Genomic DNA, 18,776 nt, shown 5'->3' with positions numbered 1-18,776 from the left:
TCAGCTGAGAGGGCTGTGGGCCCTGGGGACAGCCGGCAGCTGTCTTCAACATTGCAGAAAGCCTGCCATACCCTGACGCGAAGCCGGAAATGAGGAAAACATTTGCACAGCAGTTTCTCCTCTTCCCACATCTTGGTTAGCCAGACAGCACCCCGTGAGTCCAACTGCATCGCCCTGCCTTCCCGGGAAAGGCAGTTGGGCTGAATCACCTGCTGGAGGTCCTCTGGCGATTAGGAAATGGGGGAGCAACACTTGAACCCAGGTCTGTCCCTAACCACTCCGCTTCCTGCCTATAAAGATGCAGAGCTCCGTGTGGGCAGAGCCGTTCGCACGCAGGCAGCCGGCTTCTCAGGGAGGAGCGCTCCGTTACCGGGCGGCACTCGCCTGGGCCGGGATGCGGAGGGCGTGTCAATGCCAGCAACTGGAAACCCTCTCATCCTGGGGGCCCAGGGGCCTGGGCATGAGCTGGCGTGATGCTCTGAGAAGAGGAGGAGAAGCTTTGCAGGGTGGGAGGTCAGGAGCCCCCAGCTGGCTCGAGACCTGGAATTGGGTCATGGAGTTACGGACCATCATCTCTCGATGGACAGTGACTGCAGCCATTAGAGCAGCGCTTAGGAAAACGTCTCAATAACGCAGGCGGCTCTCCGTGACATAATGTTGAATTAAAAACCCAAGACACATAATTTTCTGTGCGAAGGCAACAACTATAACGTGAGCAAGGCGCTGACGACAAGAGACGGTTGGAGGGGATGATGGGCCGCATTTGATGCTGAGGCTGTTCCATCCCCTCTTCGCATGTTCTCTGGTGAGCATGGCAATTTGATGATGGAAAATTCTGCATGAAAAGAAAGGAAATGGGACTGCTGCTTGGTGGAGGAAGTAGCTAAAGCAGGGAAATAATACCTGAGACCAGCAGTGAGGACCCTGTGCTCTGGCTCTGGGCGGCCCTGCCTCTCATGCGTCTCACCACCCCTCCCAGCGCTGGAGAAGACTGCCTGGGTTCAAATGCTGAGTCTGCGGGTGACCAGCTGGGTGACTTTGGCCCAGTTACCTAACCTCTCTGTGCCTTGGTTTCCTTGTCTGTAAAATGAGGATTCGTCAAATAAGTGCCTGAGAGCTGGGAGAGAGGCACTGAACCACGCAGACCCTCAATCTTATGTTCTGGCAGGGATGGGGCAGGAACACAGGGCATCCTATCTGAGTGCGTGCCAGGGCTGCCCCTGGGCTCAAGGGTTGCTGTTGTTTTAAATTCACCCGACAGCACCAAACCCAGGTGTTCTCTTTTGGGCCAAGCCCCCTGCTCTTCTCCACTGAGAAGTTTGGCTCTGAGCATCCCTGGGGTAAGGAGGGACGGGCCAGCTGGTGAGAGGTGAGAGGGTGTTCCCTGGGAATGGGATCAACGTCCCTTGAAGCCTTACTGTGTGCTCAGCCCTGGGCTGGGTCCTTTCGTGTGCCCTCCTTCACTTCTCATCACTATTGTCCAGAGGAGGTACTGAGACTCAGAGAGGGCCAGTAACTCATCCGAGGACACACAGCAGCTGAGGCCCCTGGTCTGGGCCTTTCTGTCATCCCCCATCCCTCATGGTACTCCTTGGTAGTGGGACAGCACTAATGGACAAATACCGTCCTGGGTTTTCGCCAAAGCCATTTGCACAAGATGAAAACAGGGAGAGCAGGTGGGGGTTGGCGAGGGTGCCTTCCCGTGTAGGCAAGCCCAGGTGAGAGGAAGCTAGGACCGAGCCGGGGAAGACACGGGCCAGGGTGTCCTGATCCTGCTGGAAGCCCCGAGCACTTGAAACTCCAGCCCCTGCTGGAACATTCACTGTCTTCTGAATCCCAATCAAGGAGGCCTCCTTAGTATTTGATGTGATGCCAAGGAAAGACGATCTCTGGTCCTCTCCCTTTGTCTCCTAATTTTCTGGAATTTCTCGCCGTTGGCTGGTGTCCTCCCTGCAGAAACCACACACCAGAGACTCTGGCCGCAGAGCCAGGAAAAAAGTGACATCTGAGCTCTATGAGGGGGGAGGCTCTGGGGTTGGGTGAACTCCAGGGACCCCACGGGGAAGGCACGGATGAGTTCCGCCAGGGGCTAGAGGGGATTCAAGGTGAGGGAGGGAGGAGATGGGAGGGTGATGGGCTGAGAGGGGAGCCCCTGAATGTCGGCAAAGAGGGTCTGCCCCTCCCTTAGACCACACAAAATCTTCAGACGCCACATGATTTCAAGGGTCACCATGGCCTTTTCTCATGCTGCTCCCTCTGAAGTGACTTTTCCATTGTGTTCCAACCAGGTGACCTCCCCTCACCTCTGCAGGCCTGGCTCAATGTCACCTCCTCCTCCAGGAAACATGCGTGGACTCCTCCCTCCCCTGCAGCTCATTGTGGACTCTCCTGGGTCCTCTGGGCACTTGGTGTCACTGTGCTTGTTCTCCTGAGTGATGCGACACTTCCTGCGCAGACTCAAGCCCCTCCCCGACCAGGGCTTTCTTGGCCGGGCTGGTGGACCAAGGAGAGCTGCTCCTCTCCTGCCAAGGGGGCCAGGTAATTCAGCATCTGCCCTGGACTCCAGAGTCAGCCCCGCCACCCTGGGCTCCTTCTGCCAATCTGGGCTCTGAGGTCACGCAGCGCACCTTGCAGAGACACTCCCAGGTCTAACGGCCACGTCTCTGTCCTCTATTTAAGGGATGGTCCCCAGACTGGAGGCATCAGTGCCTCCCAGGAGCTTATTTATACAGGCAGAGCCCCAGGCCCGCCCCAGACTATGCACATCGGAATTTAGCAAGACCCCGGGGGGCTGAATCCCCATCAAAGTTTATTGAAGAGATACACAAAATATCCCTCTCCCAGGCCGAGTCAGTTTTCCCTTGGGTCGGCTTGGGGGCTGGGCAACCTCCTCTCTCTCCTCTAGTCACCACCTGATCCCTCACCCGCAACCCAGGCCTCCAGATCGGATCGGGGTCCCTGACCTCAGGGAAGGTTTTGAGGGACGAATAGGAGTCCCCTAGAGAGATGTGGAAGAAGAGCATTCTGGGAAGAGAACTGCATGCTAAAGCAGAGAGGTGTGAATTGGTAAGAGTTAGGGGGGTGGAGCCAGGCTTCCAGTGGAAGATGTGAGGCAGGGATGAGGTGGGAGGAGGCTCTGAAGTTGACAGGGGCTGCTGCAGTTGGCTCAGGGTCAGACTTGGTTCTGGGAGAATTTGGACCAGGGAGACCCTGGCTCAAGCCCATGAACTTACTGTGCAGCTTTGGGCAAGTCGCCTAGCCTCTCTGGGCCTGAGTTTGGTTATCTGTAAAAGGGATGATAGACCCGTGGAGCTCAGTCCCCAGGATGGGAGTTACAAGGGTCAGCGGGAACAACAATGGGGGCGTGTCTAGACAGTAAGCATAACCGTGGGTTCCAGCACTCAGCTGGCTCCATGCATCTTAGAGGGAGGTGAGCAGCAGCCTGAGGCTTCAGAGAAAGGGAGGTGGGCTGGGGACGGCCTGGGGGGGGGCGAGCTAGGAGCGGAAGCCCTCCCGGGGATGGGGAGCTGGGGTGAATCAGGGGGAGGAGGCAGGGACAATGGGAGAGGGGCTGGGGTCCTCGGAGGGCAGCTGGAACCTCGTCTGGTCCTCACAACCGCACTGTGAGGTAAGGCTGAGACTGTCCCCACTTTACGGATGAGGAATCCGAGGCTCAGACAGGTCTTGAGGAGCCAAAACGGGATTCAAAGCCAGGGGTGCCTGACTGCGAGCCCCTGCTTGCTCCCCTGGGCCGGCAATAGTGACAGTGATGCACGGGAGCACGGCCACATGGCAGCAGGGGTGACACTGCATCTCGGGGACCCTTCCCCGCAGCTGCAGTGTGGAGCCTGGGTGGCACCGCAGCGCCCCAGGCCTCCCCTCCTTTTCTCCTTTAGCCCCACTTCACCCCGCGGTGCACAGCCTGACCGTTACGGGCACGTGGCTCTGCTGCTGCCACGTCAAGCAAACGGCATTTGCTGAGTACCTACTATGTGCCCTGAACACCAGAGACAAAGCCTCTGCGGTGGGCGTGGCCCTGGCTCCAGGGAGGCGGGAGGTGGACCCGAGCAGAGGCAGACGGAAAGTCAGGCGGAGCTGGGCTTGGGCGCAGGGAGAGCAGGAGCTCCGACTGGAGTGCTGGCGTGTCTGCTGGATGCAAGTGTGAATGTGGGGAGGGAGGGAGAAATGGAGGGGAGGGAGATGGAGGGAGAGGTAAAGGGAGGGTGGCAGGAAGGAGGTGCGCATAGCCGCGATCTGCCTTTCTGCCGCCTGTGAGCCTGCAAGTGTGCAAGGAGGGCCAAGGTGAGAAGTTCCCCAGGTTTGGGAGAAAGACTGTGTCAGGTGCACAGAGGAGACATTACGAGTAACGAAGCAGGGCAGCATGTCACCACTTTTCAGAAGGAAGTGAGCCAGGGCAGCAGGGGCGCCAGACTGAGCCCCTGGGATTCTAGCGGAAAACTGTGCAGTCCAAGGGCATTATGTCCTAAATGAAGGGAAAGCCAGCTTCTCCGCAAGATGAACTGAAGGCGGCTGCACTTCAGCCCTCGGACCCCAAGCCCCTGGATCCAGGCCGGGTCCGTAACTCAGGGGCTGTGAGTTTGGAGGCGGGGGCACCGCAGTGCGCTCCCGGTCGGTGATGTGGTGTGGGCCCGGCCCCGCTGGGCAAGGAGACGGCATTTTCGGTGATGGAGGTGGAAGGAGCGGGCATCTGCAGGGGCCACAGCGGCAGGCACTGCTCTGAGTTACGGCGCCACGGATGCACGGCCTCCGATGCTGCTTTGTAAGCGGCAGCAGGGGGGCTGCGTCTGCCCACGCGCCCCGGAGGAGTTCCTGACCCAGAAGCTCCTCCCTCCTCCCATGGACGAGGCCATGTCTCCAGTGGCTCTGCGAACCCCCCTGCAGAGAGGCCAATGGCCCTGGGGTGGGGCCCTGCCTCCGTCTCCCCCTTGTGGGTTGACCTGGGCAAGACGGTGAACTCCCCCGAGCCCCCCGGTTTCCACATCTGAAAACGGGGCTCAACACCTCTACCCCACAGGGCAGGCGGGAGACAAGACGAGCAGCATGTGGCTGCCCTGCGCCGGCCCAGGTGAACGCTGCCTCCGCCCTCCCTGTCTGTCCTGGGAGGGCAGGGCCCCTACCATGTTTATTTACCTGAGTGTGAGATGACCTCAAGAATCGCCAACACGTGGGGACCAGCCACCAGGCCAAGCCCTTCACCAGGATCAACACACTGAATTCTCAGGGTGCTTATGATCCCCGGTATCTACATGGGGAAACTGAGGCACGGGGTGGAGGGAATACATGCCGGAGGTCACGGAGCCTGCAGGTGACGCAGGTGGGCCTGGAACCTGAGCCGTCTGACTCCCGCCCCAAACAGATGCACCGCTTCCAGTAATGCTGATGGTGACAATGACACTAAAAATCATCCACTTAAGAAGGGCAATGGCTTTATGATTGCACTGGGGCAACCCCACTGACGGAGCCGGTGACAGGTGCCCAGTAACAGTTGGCGCTCAGCAACGGCTCCTTCCTTCTCCCTCCCGTCCTCTGACCTTGTTCCTCCTTGATAGGGTTCTGAGTGTCCACAGGGCCCTGCCTGGTGCCTGACCCCACACAGGACCCGGCTGAGGGCAACGAGGGTGAGGCCAGTGCACTGCCGGGCCTCCCGGCCCAGTGCTTGCTCCCGGCCGCAGGCCCTCCCTGCAGCATCCTGGGGCCTCCCCTCGGGGTGACTATGAGAAGCCTCCTGCCTCAGTCTCCCCTGGAGGGGTCCAGGGCTGGGTCTTGACTCCAGAGTCCCCCAGACCCAAACAAGAGCCCAAAACAGGCATGGGGGTCCCCAGAAGAGGTCTGCACCTCATGACGGAGACTCGAGGAACCAAGGTGCTGAGTATGAATTTGCAACCCTCTTCCCCATCAGCCCTTCTTCCAAGAGGAAGGACTCTGGTCCTGCTCCCAGTGTGGGGAGAAGCTGGGCTGTGGGCCGGGAATGGAGACGCTTCCAGGATCTGGAGAAACTGGGATCAACCACAAAATACAGAGCTGGGATGGGGGAGGGGAGGAGGAGGGAGAGGCCACAAAGGCCGGAGATCTCTGGAGATGAAAGTAGGAAGAGGGAGAGGGAGAGGGAGAGAGACTTGGGAGCGGATCCGAGCTGAAGGGCACGCGTCTCAGCAACGCCCCGGGGAAGCGCTCCCACAGCTGCTGGAACGCGCGTGTTTGGAAGATCCAGGCGACAATTTGGATTACAGCAGCACAGGCTCTGGCTAGTTCTGGGAGAAACACTGATCACAGCCCACCCCCCTCCAGCCACCCGCCCCCACCCCCACCGTGGCACCTCCCTGCGACCACACCCACCACCGCGTGGCTGCAGACCACCCCTTGCCGGGCTGGGTGTGCTCTCGCTGGCGCACCTCCCCTCCTGCCCACAGGCAAGGCTTGCTTAACCTCGGACAGCGTGGCCCCACGGTCTGTGCCACCCCCAGGGGGCGGCACATCATTCTGTGACGGTCACCCACGTCTTCATATGCCCCATTTGTCTCTGTGGCCCTAGCACCCAGCACAGAGCCAGGGTGGGGCAAAGGTAGACAGGTGCACACAGGGCGGTGCGGGGATTCCTGCCGCCACAGAGGGCAGGGAGCCGGAGCCCGACTCCGTGCTCCTGCCTCCATCACGCACCGACGATACCGGCTGTGACCTCGGGCAGGCTTCTCTGTGCTCCGAGCGCTTAGCCCGTGGGGTGCGAGTGACAGTCAAAGCACAGAACACAGCAAGTGCTCAGGAGATGCTGCTGGAACCTCGGGGAACCATGGGCACCCACCAGGAGGCCCAGCAAGGTGACGTCTGCCCAGCTGTCAAAGTCCATCCCCTTTCCTCTGGGCTGGTGGCTGCAGCCCAAGCAGGAAGCCCCTGGCCCGAGGTCACACAGAGAGTGGAGGGCAAAGCCGGAGCTGGGAGGCACCCTGGGGATCCCCCATCCCGCATCCCGCCCGTGGAGGTTCCTAATGATTGTTTCTGAATAAATGATCGTACGGTTATGGAAACACCATTGAGTGTGCACACAGGAGAACCAGGAGGGACACACAGAGGCTCTGAGCTCCGGAATGAACCGTCTCCCCTCTCAGACCGCACAGCCTGGCGAGCTCAGTCTGTCACTAGATGCCATGAGCTCAGACTTCACATACCGTCCCTGCAAGCTCGGGGACTCTTCCCCTCTGCAGCTGTTGTTCTTGAACCCCATCTGGATTGCGTAGCGCAGTGCCGGACACACAGCAGGTGCACAATGTGTGCAACGTGGAAAGGACGAGAAGGCAGAGACAGGCAAGGGTTAACAGCAAGGGAGAGGCTGAGGGCTGTGAGGACCAGACACAGCGACTCAGAAACCGACCAGCATGGTCCCTTTCAGTGTGAGCAAACCGGCCACAACCGGCAGGATGGCCACAACCCAGAAAGACTGGCTCATGTCACCGCCATGTCAGGTGTGCACGGAGGGAGGGATGGAGGTGGGGAGGGGACACCTTCGTTTACATGGTAGCTTCTCAGTTCTCAAAACACGTCGCTTCGGTAATGACATTTTCCAGTGGTTCTCAAACTGTAGTGCCTACAGGATGCCTGCTCAGGAGGCTGAGACCCAGGAATTCATTGTAACAAAAACCCCAGGTGTGTCTGTGACAAGGGATCCACCTTCCAGGAAACCCCACCTTTGGGGCAGGGTCAACGTGGATGTATGGTCGGTGGTTTTGGGTGGGCTTGTGAGTCTCCTCCCCAACTCCTCCCCACTCCTCACGGTGGAGAGCAGGCTCTTTTGCACCCATCACCTCCACATGCCCAGGAGCCCGGCTCGGGGCCCCGCCCAGAGGACCCGCTCGGTCCACATTTGTCAAACTGAACTGAGCAAGGCTGTGTCTTCATCTCCGCATGACAGATGGGGCAATTACTTGATCGATAAGCACAAGCTGATTTAAGTGTATCTTATTAATTATTCAAGTCTTTCATTATTGAAAAGGTCACTCTCTGTTAGCTACTTAAAGGATCATTAACTAGCTTGGTTGCATCTCCAGCAAGTAGGCAGCCAGGATCACGTGAGCACCTACTATGGGCAGGGCAGTTTGTTTGACTCTCAGGACAACCCTGGGGAGGGGGTGGGGGTGTGAACCCTCACTCTCCACGCCTTCACCAGAGTTGGAAGGTTAAGAGGGTGAAGGAACTTGCCTGACGTGACGGAGCTGGAACATGATGTGCTGGGACTTGAACCTGGGCTGGGAGTCCCACAGAGCTCATGGACTCGGCGGTGATCCCCGTGTTGCAGGTTTTTGCACCTGGGTCTTGCAGGCCGGCCTCAGGATTGTGACATCCTGGATGATGTACCCCGTGCCCTGTGTGCCTGTGGCTGCAGCTTAGCCCCCGCAGAGCATCTGAACCCCACACCTGACCTCTGGTCTTGAGCATCTGCCCTCAGCTTGGCTCCTGCTGGGGGCTGATGCCCAGCTTTGGTGCACAGTGGTTCCTGCTCCAAAATGCACAGACTCCCCACCCCCACCAGCTCTGCACTGTCCAGGGACCCCCAGGTTAAGTTACTGCCTACATTTCACCAGCCTGGGGATGGACAGACATGAGAGTCACAGTAGAGGAAATCATGAACATACCCCTTGGGCGCTGCTGGGGTAGCCACCTCATAAGGCCAGCTGAGGTCCCATCCCCTTTGCCAGCATCCTGCCCTCCCCCTGAGCCATCACTGAGCAGCCTGCTTGCGTCGCCTCAGATGCCTTTCTGAGACTCAACATATGTGCATGCTGGAACCTGGCAATACGCTTATTTACTAACTTCATGCTGAAAAAAACCCATCCCTCAGCCCTGGACAGACCGACTCACTTCCTTTGACCAGACAGTGAAAACTTAGAAAGACATCCAATTTCCCATTTTGCCTTGTTAGCCAGGAAACTCACAATCCATTTAATACTCAGTGGCAGCAGCTCTCACACAAGAATCTAAGGAAAAGAAATTTGCGAGCTTTGTTAGCAAGCATGGTTTCAACCTTACATTTTGAATTTTCTGTCCCGGCACATGCACCACGAGCAACTTCGAATCCTTCATGGCAAATAAGATAAGCAAACAATCCAGTAATCGACGAGCCAAACACAGCAGCAATAAGGATCTGGCACCTTCCAACCCCGTCAAAGACAAATGATCGCAGCCACTCACCAGGCAGACGAACTCTGGAAGCTCATCAGCGGTGGGCTGTGGCTGTCTCTCTGCAGCGTGTGCACGGCCTGGGGGGCTTGCGGCAGGGGCCCTGGGGGAGGCTGGGGCTGCGGGGCTGGCTGCCCTGGCCGGGGGGCCCGGGCAGGGTTCCCCCACCGCCGGGGGTCCGGTTTCATCCACCGTCCATGGATGCCCCACCGCGCCAGGTAAACCTTGCAAATGTCGTAGTTCATTGCCGAGTAATACAAAAGATCCAGGACCAGCAGTGTCAGCACGAAAAAGCCGTAGATCCACACTCCCAGCAGGGCGGTGTAGTTGCTGGGGGAGACAGAGAGATGGAGAGAGGCTGTGACAGTGACCCCAAGGGCCAGAGCTCATCAGAGCTGATCTTAAAATGCGGCACAGAGGCTCTTTTGGGGTCTCGGAGGGGGGGTGGTGAGCCCCTTTGGGGGGCAGGGCATCTTGCTTCCTCTGCTCATGCCAACCCCCACTTCCTCTCCATCCACTGCCCTGTGCCCCCTCCCCGAGCATCCCCTCCAAGATACCTCCCTGGGCAGGGGTCCCCCACACTGTTACACCCTCTGGAAGGAATTCTCAGCCGGGCATCCGGGGCTTTCAGGATGCAGTGGCGCCTGCTTTCACCCTCATGCCTCCTCCCCCATTGGTGCCACTCCCAGCCCTGCCAGCTGTCTCCCATGGGGGACCCCTGCTTGCCCACCCTCCTGGCTGTTGCTTATGCTGTTCCTGCCACCTGGGAGGCTCTCTTAGCATCCCCACCGCCTCTTCCCCTCTCCTGCCAGACCCTCCCCATCTTTCTGGACCAAGGGCAAACTCAGGAAGTCTGTTGTCTTAGGACAAACCCACCCAAATTCCAGAGCCATCAACCTCCCGGTCTTCAGCATCCACACTGGGCCACCTCGCACCCCCAAGTGCCTCATGGAACTCAGCCAGTGCCCCCCCCCAACACCTGGGGGAGGCCCAGGGCTGGCTCCCTTCCAGCCGGCTCCATCTTGCTCCCTCTCAGGAGCCCTCCCCCCACCCCACGCAGCAGACACTGGTCTGTCCACCAGTCACATGCCTTTCAAACCCCACTCCGTCCCCTCCCCGATTCTTCTTCATCAGGCACCACCAGACTGTGTGGCTGGGGGTCTCAGAGTCACCCCTGCCCCCCAACATCGATTCTCTTATTCCTGCACCCAACATTCCCACGCTGAGCGCTAGTCCACCCTCCAGAAGCAGAGATGTCGGAGGGTTTTGAGCTGTGAGTGTACACGGCCCCTCTTTGAAGGGAAGCTGGCTCCCGGTCAAGCTGCCTCCTCTCCAGGGAGCATGCCCTGCTTGCCCGGACGCCGGGCCTTTGCACAGGCTGTGCCTTTGGCCTGGCCAGCACTTCCTGTTTGCTTGCCTCCTTCCTCCCCTCTTGGTCTTCTACCACTGACTCTTGGAGGCTGCCTCCCCCAGGAAGCCTCCCAGACACGCTGCCCCTCCTGCACGGCTGGGTCAGGCGCTTCCTCTGGACTGAGTGCCCCTCAAGCCCTCCCCTACCACCCGAGCTGTGCTGTACAGTCTGAGTCTCCCTGGCACCCAGGGAGGGCTGCTTCCTGGACTTGTACTGCAGCTGGGCTGCTGAGCGCTGAACAGTGCTCTCCTGAGATTGCGGCTGTTTAAAGGGACCGATTTATTAATCACTCAGACACCGCCTCCATCTGCTGCCTGCTGTGGGCATCTGCTCAGGTGGGTGTGCGCTGGCGGGTGGCGAAGAGGAGGAGCTACTGGGAGGCAGAGCCAGCGACCAGCCTCGCTGCCCACAGCCCAGTGGGAGGGACCTGCCCTGACTCTCACCAGACACCCCTCGGTGCCCTGGGTCCCGACGGCAGGTCCCTAGGTGGTGGCTGAAGCTGGGGAGCACGAGCCTGCAGCCAGGAGGCCTGGCTCTGGTTCCTCCTTGGCCCGGCTCTGCTGTGTGGCCTCGGGGGACGCCGTGTGTCGCTGGGCCTGGAGGAGATGGTGTGAAGCCCTTCCCGGCCTCAGTTTCCAGATTCTGGATCTTTCCAGCTTGGTTCACCCCTGCCAGCCTTGGCCTCTGCAGGGAGACGGGGGCTGCCCTCCTCGGAGCCCTCCAGCCCCCTGCCAGGGCTGGGCCCAGGCAGGGATGCTGAGTTTCGCTCACACATTCCCTCTGCATGGAATGCCTCCTACCCCCACCCTGGGGGCTCCTCGAGGGGAGGCTTTGCATGTCCCGAGCACCTCAAGTGGAGGAAGGACTGGCAGGTGCTTGGGGCTTGGTATCTGCTGGAGGAATGAGTAACCCAACAATTCTGCATCGTGGCACCTTTGATCCCTTCTGTGGCCCCACCTCCAGCTACCACTTCTAGGAGGCCGGCAGCAGCAGCTGTTCCAGGGGCTTGTTCATACTAAAGTGTGAATGACTGATAGCTCAGGCCCCCAAACTGCCTTATTTCAAGGGGAAGCTAGCTTCGTTTGGAGATATCTGGATGTAGAAGTCCTGCCAGAGAATAGAGGCCAGCAGCCCTGTCTGGCATGCTGAGGCTGGAGTCCTGGGGGACGTCCACATGGACAGAGGAGGAGGACATGGCTTCAGCCCCTGGCACTCTTGCTTTCCCCAGCACCCTCTCTGCAGCTTCCCCTGTAGCCCCCACAGAGTTGCTCTAAGCATCAGGTTTTCCTCGGTGGTTCCCATGGCAGCAGCCGCGGGGGGCTGAGGAAGGGGAGCAGGGAGGGAGAGGTGGGCAGCTGTTTGCAGATGCTGCCCCACAGAGAGGGAGGCCATGACGCCAGCTGGGGGTGGGAGGTGGAATGCGGCTGGGCTTAGAACCACCAGGACTAAGAAATAATAATAGCAACACATGCAGCAGCTGGTGTGCACGGCTGTAAACGTTTTACACATCTCAGCCCATTCAACACTCAAAACATACATGGAAGGAAGTATTACTGTCATCATCCCCATCCTACGATGGAAACTGAGGCTCAGAGAATTAAGAGGCATGTCTAAGATCTCACAGCCACTAAGGACTTGCACGCCGCAGTCCAGCTCCAGAGCACACACCATCAACCACAGCATCATATCATTTAAGGCAGGCACCCCCAGGGTTCTCTGGGCAAACAAGCCACCTCCACGCTTCTGTCTACATTGCTCCTTGGCCTGAAACTTGCTCCCTCCCTCCTGTGCAGGCAGCTGGCCCTGCCCCCACGTCTCAGTGCTGCCACCAACTCCTCCAGGAAGCCTTCATTGATGTCCTGTGTTAGGTCCCATCCCTCCCCTGGGCTCCCAAAGCCACTGGGTTTCCCAGAACACACTCTGTTGTCTTTGCTGCCTTGTAGGACTGTCTGCATCTCAAGATCAGAGCTCCCTGAATCGAGGGTCGGGTTATCTTTATATGCCCAGCCTGGGCAGCTCCCCTACCTTCCAGAGCCTGCCCTCCATGGCTGGCTGGCTGGAAGCATTCTGGTTTTTAAAATTTAATTTAAAAACGTGATCTGGAAGTTAACTTCGTCCAGATGCAGGGGTTTTTGTTTTGTGTGTGTGTGTGTGTGTGTGTGTGTGTGTGTGTGTGTGTGTGTGTGTATGCATTTTATAAAGGGCAGAAGAAAATGGAGGTTGTTTTATGGGGCAAGATGTGAAGCCAGCCAAAGCCACAGATACCAATTTTTCAGTGTATTTTGGGAGAGTTACAGATTCAGATTCTTTTGGTGTTTCCCAAGCAACAAACAAAACCTTCTTTGATGGAGGAATCTCACTGAAGACCTTCCGGGGGCAGGAGCAGTTACGTCAGCTGGCTGTGGCCAGATGGAAGTTCCATCGCCACCCATGGGCAGTCCCAGTCGAGGATGGAGGAGGTGAGTTCCTGAGGCCACTGTATCAGAAAGGAATATGGCTGCAGGGCTCATGGCTGGGCCGGGGCTGGCCAGGAGATGGCTGGTGGCCCCTCAGCCAACCTCACCCAGAATATCTGAGCACTGAGCCCACACATGGGTCAGTGTGACAAGCTGATAACCCTGGTGACTAAATTCTGGGCCAAGGAGGTCAGGCCTGTGTGGATTCAAATTCCAGCTCAGCACAATTCTCTCTCCATGATCTCAGGAAAACGAGCTTTACTTTCCTCCTCTGGAAAATGGGAATAATTCGCCCTACTTAATGGTGTGATTGTGAGGCTTAATGAGCTGACACAGGGCCTGGAGGAGAAAGGACCCAGTGAGTGCTGGCTCTTGGGATTAAAGCACAGAGAGAGTGCTCACTAGATCTAGGCCCAGAGAGGCAAAGTGACTTGCCCAAGGTCACACAGTAGAACTGAAATTGTCTAGTGCAGTGGAGGAGTGTGGTCTTGGGGCTAATGAATCAGAGTCCACTACCACCGAAATACTTATCATCCTCCCTGCAGGCCTGCCCGTGGGGTCTGTCCCTGTACCTCTTCCTGCCCTGCTGACAACAGGCTTGACCACGTGACGTGCTTTGGCCAAAAAAAGGTCAGCGAAAGTGTCAGAGTGATTCTGAGCAGAAGCTTAAGAGTCACCTTGTAATTTCACCATCACTCTTTTCCCTCTGCCTTGGGGACATCCTGCCCTGGAGGGGACTGCTTGATCACAGAATGCTCCGTGCACAGAGCCACAAGGTGACCCGAGGAAACCATGGGGTATGAGTCAAAAATCAGCCTCTGTGTCTTGAGCCCCAGGGCCCCTGGGGCTGCTCATTATCTCAGCATAACTGAGCCTGGATGACTGATACACCTGCCCCAGACCTTGCTGTGCCACTGTGTGCTGTGTGACTACAGGCAAGTTTTCACCCTCTCTGTGCCTCAGCCTTGACATAATGAGGCCAGTGGGACCTTCTTCACAGATAACACCTCTACTCAGATGAAAGGATTTAGTGCAAGTCAGGCCCCTGGAGGTCCAATAAATGCCCATAAACATTCATGTGTCCCCCACCCCTGGCTTGGTGGGGTGAGTTCAGACTAGGAAACCTCACGGATTCGAGAACCTTTTTAGTCTTTACAAGGCTGACTATGTGTATGTTGGTTTTATGCCTAACGGGGCTTGATAGGGTTGAGTGACTGACAAGAACATCCAGAAACTTCTGACCCAGCTCAGAGGCTGGATTCAGAGCTCGAAGCATGTTGGACAGTGACGTAAGGTCCTCAGGCCTGACCAGCTGCCACACGTCGGCCGTCAGCGTGGCCGGAGCACCTCTGGACACTGGGGAAGGACAGAGTGTGGGGGAAAGAGGCTTCACTGCAGCCCAAGAAGAGCGACACGCCATCACCCCCCCTGCGAGGCCGTGAGGGCCCTTCTGCCTTCCTAGGATTCCTGCCCCGTGCGCCCAGCCCCAGCAGCCGTCCGCCTGCAGGAACACCCACAGACTGCGCAGGACTCCAGTCTGCTCCACCTCCGCCCCCCGGGGAGAGCTGACCGCTGACCCCCCGCACCCCCCTCGCCCTGTGCCCTGGAGGCCCTGGGCGGTCGCTGCTGCTAGCATCCCTCTGGAACCTGGCACGGGGAGGTGTGCAGGACACTCCTGGACACCAGGGGCTCTGCTTGAGTGGCTGCAAGTGGCATCTCGCCGTGGCGGTGGGCTTGGCGAGGTTGCTTCTTTCGCTCTGCCTGTCTTTCTGCCAGGCAGCCAGAACCAAAACAGACCATTCTGTTCCTCCAGAAAACACAAATAAATAAGTCATCAGAGCACTCTCCTTTTCCCCGCCTCCCGGCTGATTCACTGGTGGGGCGGGTGTGTGCCAGGCAGCCCTTGTGGCTGACGGCCCCCGTGCGTCTTCATAAAGCCCAGCGGGGGGCACGGCTGTGCTGGTCTGTAAGGATGGGCTGCCGGCAGGCACGAACCTTCAGGGATATTGGAACATCTGGCCTCTCGGCTGAGGACTGGCACGTCCCCCAGCCAGACAAGCCCTTGCTTTCTAGATGCACCTGGGGGTGGCAGAGCCCACTGGCTGGAACTAGGGTCCCGGTGTCCCTTGACCTTGACTGTGGCTGGGACAGGTGACTTCACCAGCCTGGGCCCAGCCCCTTCTTCCTTCCTCTCAGAGTAGCTGTGAGGGCTGAGATAACACAGGCATCCTGCCCAGAGTGGTCAGAGGCCCAAAGGGCAGGACGGTCCCAGAGGCAGACTCCACCTGGCTCTCCTCACATCCCCAGGGCACTCAGGACCTCCTGGCCACGCAGGCCTGTCCCACCCCCTTCACGGACCTATCCTCCTACTCCCTGTGGCCCATCCTCCAGCTGTCCCCTCTGTACCCAAGCTCTGGCTGGACACAAGGCCCTGGTCCAGCTCCCTGGGCTCAGGCCTTCTCCACAAGGCCCCCTAACTCAGGCAGCTCAGTGGGGGCCTCCAGCACCTCTGCTCTGAGCTCTGGATTGGTCATCTCCTGGGTGATCCTGGCCCCTCCCCTCAGCGGGGCCTCAGCCTTGCCCAAGTCACCCTCACGGCTTCTGTGGTGTCCTAGGTCCTTGTCCCATGCACCACGCATGAGCACAAATCCAGCTTAAAGCCTTCACGGCCCTCAGGAGGAAACCCAAGCTCCTCCCCCTCTGCCCCCCAGCCCAGGAATCACCCCCCCACCAGCTCCTGCTGCCTCTCCCCACGGCTCCCCTGGCATTTCATATTCAAGCTGCAAGGAACTCGTCCCGGAAATGTTCCTTCCTCTGAACTCTGTGGCTCCCACCTTCTTAAACACTTTTGGAGGCGGGAGACCAAGCACCACGCCTCCCTCATGAAGCTTGGGACTGCAGTGCAGCCAGGGTGAGGGGTACACCCAGTTCTGGGCAGGCGCGGGCCCCCTCGGGGCGTTTGTCCGTGTCTGAGGGACGGGGGGCGGTGGGACGCTCTGCGAGGTTGAATGAGGAGGGACCCCTCCAGAGCAGCACTCTCAACTGGGAAAATCCTGCAAGCCACACTCGGCAGCGTCAGGAGACGTGGCTGGTTGTCACATCCAGTCAGTGGGGAGAGGGTGCAGCCAGGGTCCAGTGGGTGGTGGCCAGCGTCCCACAACACACAGAGCGACCCCCACAAAGAAGGACCAGGGCCCCGATGTCCACGGTGCTAAAGAGGGGTCGCTGCTCTAGGCCCTCCATCGGTGGAAGTCTCAGATTTATTAAAGCAGCCTCTGGACTCTGGTTAGCTCCCATCTCCACCCTGACTGGCTGCCTCAGTCAGGCAAGTTACTCAGCCTCTCCAGGCTCCACCTCCCTTGTGTGTAAAGCGGGCTAAGGGTGCGCTGCTAGGTGCCTTCAGAGGGTTGAGCACAGAGCCAGTCCCGTGCCGTGTGCTCCGCAAATGCTCACTGAGTTTCCAGAATAAAAGCTAAGCTAAAATTCCTCAGTGTTTCCATGCCTCCCCAGAAAAGGGATTTGTTTTGTGGTCAGACTCTTCATTATCCGGAGACAGGACCCACTGTGCTGAAATGGTGGAGTATTCCGTGTGAGTCTTGTATAAATGTGCAGAGCACAGAAACCTGTGGGCTTCAGAATGAGGATCCCAGTCACCACCCACCGAAGCCTCGGAGAAGTCTGGCCGCCTTGCTAAGCCTCTGTCTTCTGCCTGGCTTTCAGCCGGCAACTACAACACTTCAGGGTCCTAACCCCAGTCCTGGCACCGCCCTCCGCACTCAGGGAATTAGTCTTTGGTCTTATAAAAGGCTTAGGTCAAGTTCTAGGCTTGATTCCAGCCCTCGTGACAGACAAAGCTTGCTGAACTACTTCACATAGAATTATTCTAAGGTCTGAGCAGATGGCAAGATATTCAGGGGAAGCACCAGTGCATTTGAGGAAGGAAGGCTGGGGGAGCTGGCCTTGGTGGGAGGAGGAGAGATTTGGATGACAGTCAAGGGATTTGCATCTCCTGCCTGACCAAAGGGAAGAGGCAACTTCCCTCAAGGGAGCATGGCATGGTAGCAAAACATTCAAGCTCCAACATCAGAGAGATGGAGGCTCAGACCCCACCCCACCACTCCCAGTGGTGTCACTAATCCCTTCAACAGTCACTCAACAAACACTCCTTCCAAGTGAATTTTTCCTTATCATGAAAAAAATATATCCTTCCAAAGAGTCAGCCTCAGGCTTATTGAGAAAATATCTGAAGCATCCCCATTAAAGCCAAGAAGGTAAGACTGCCTGACAATTTTAAAGATGATTTTAGAGGTACTAGCCAGCACGACTGGAAAAGAAAAAGAAGTGAGGCACAAAAATTGGAAAGCAAGAGATAAAATTATCATTGTTACAAAATGGCGTAATTGGACACCTAAGAGAATCAGCTGAAAAAGTATTACAAAGATAAGAAATTTCAGGAAGGTGGCTGAGTGAAAAATTCATATTTAGAAATCACAGGGTTTTATCATTTAAACAGCAGTTGGTTAGAAGATATAGAGGAAGAAAGACTCTATTATACAATAGCAGCATGAAAAGAAGTAAGTATGAATAAATGCAAAAGATATGTGTAATACCTGTATGAAGGAAACTCCAAAACACTATGAAGGAAAATTTGAACAAATGGAAAGACATACTGTGTTCTTGGATAGGAATATTTCACATCATGAAAAGTCCATTCCCCTTGAATTAATCTATGAATTCAATGCAATCTCAGTAAAAAAATACTAACTAGATTTCTACTGCACAAACTAATTCTAAACTTCTTATGACCAAAGAGCTGTAAGAACAGACTAAGAAGACATTCAAACATATCAAAAGCTAGTTAACCCAAAGAGGTATAACACATGTGTGAACAGACCAGTGAAAGCCATCACAATCTACCCAGATCCTCAAATTTAGTATATTATAGTATATGGTAAGTTTGCATTTCACATCAGTGAGGAGAAGATGGACAATTCAATAATTGGTGTTGGGATAACTGTCTACCCATTTGGGGGAAAAAAAAAGTTGGATTCCTACTTTCCATCCAAATTAAAAAACTTACAGTCAAATAAATTCCTGACAGATAAAAGATTTGAAGGCAAAAAGTGAAAACATAAAAGAAAACATGAGGGAATTTTTAATAATCTCAGAGTATGGAAAACCTTTCTCAGTATGATACAAACCCCACAAGACATAAAAGAAAAAAATGGGTACAATTAGATTAAATAACAATTACAAATTAAGCATGATGAAAAAAATCATCATAAATTCAAAGAACACACAGAGAAAATATTTTCAATATATCCTATTTCCTTCATATATAAAGAGTTCCAGTAAACAAATAAGAAAAAGGCCAAAAATTCAACAGGCAACAACAGAGGACATAAACAGCTAGCTCACAATAAAAGAAATACACACTCTCAGATGTGTGAAATATGCTCAGTTTCACTCATAATAAGAGAAATAAGTGGATTTTTTTTGATCCTATGTGCCTTTACTTAGCATATTTCCACTGCTTTTCTACCAGCAAACTCCTCCTCTTTCTTTACACTGAGAATCCCCTCCGTCAGGGCTCTGGTCTCATGTGTTTTAATCACCTTAAAGAAAGGGGTTACATGGGATTAACCTCTGAGTCAAGAAAGTCAACCAATATTTGTTGAACAAATAATGAGTGAAAAAGGAACTTGGGGCCTGTGGAGTCC

General features: G+C 56.2%; 1 protein-coding gene across 2 annotated transcripts in view; it reads right to left on the bottom strand.

The window, feature by feature from the left end:
* SHISAL1 (shisa like 1) overlaps positions 1-18,776 on the bottom strand; it is a 78,987-nt gene that overhangs the window by 28,317 nt on the left and 31,894 nt on the right. For both annotated transcript variants that reach the window (XM_010983444.3, XM_064491380.1), the window contains exon 4: positions 9,202-9,519. In XM_010983444.3, coding sequence (XP_010981746.2) covers positions 9,202-9,519 — 318 coding nt within the window. The remainder of the gene's footprint in view (positions 1-9,201; positions 9,520-18,776) is intronic.

The sequence above is a fragment of the Camelus dromedarius genome, chromosome 11, assembly GCF_036321535.1.
Source record: "Camelus dromedarius isolate mCamDro1 chromosome 11, mCamDro1.pat, whole genome shotgun sequence".
Lineage (NCBI taxonomy): Eukaryota > Metazoa > Chordata > Mammalia > Artiodactyla > Camelidae > Camelus > Camelus dromedarius.
The sequence above is the reverse complement of the archived record's forward strand: the minus strand, read 5'-3'. Positions and strand labels throughout refer to the sequence as shown.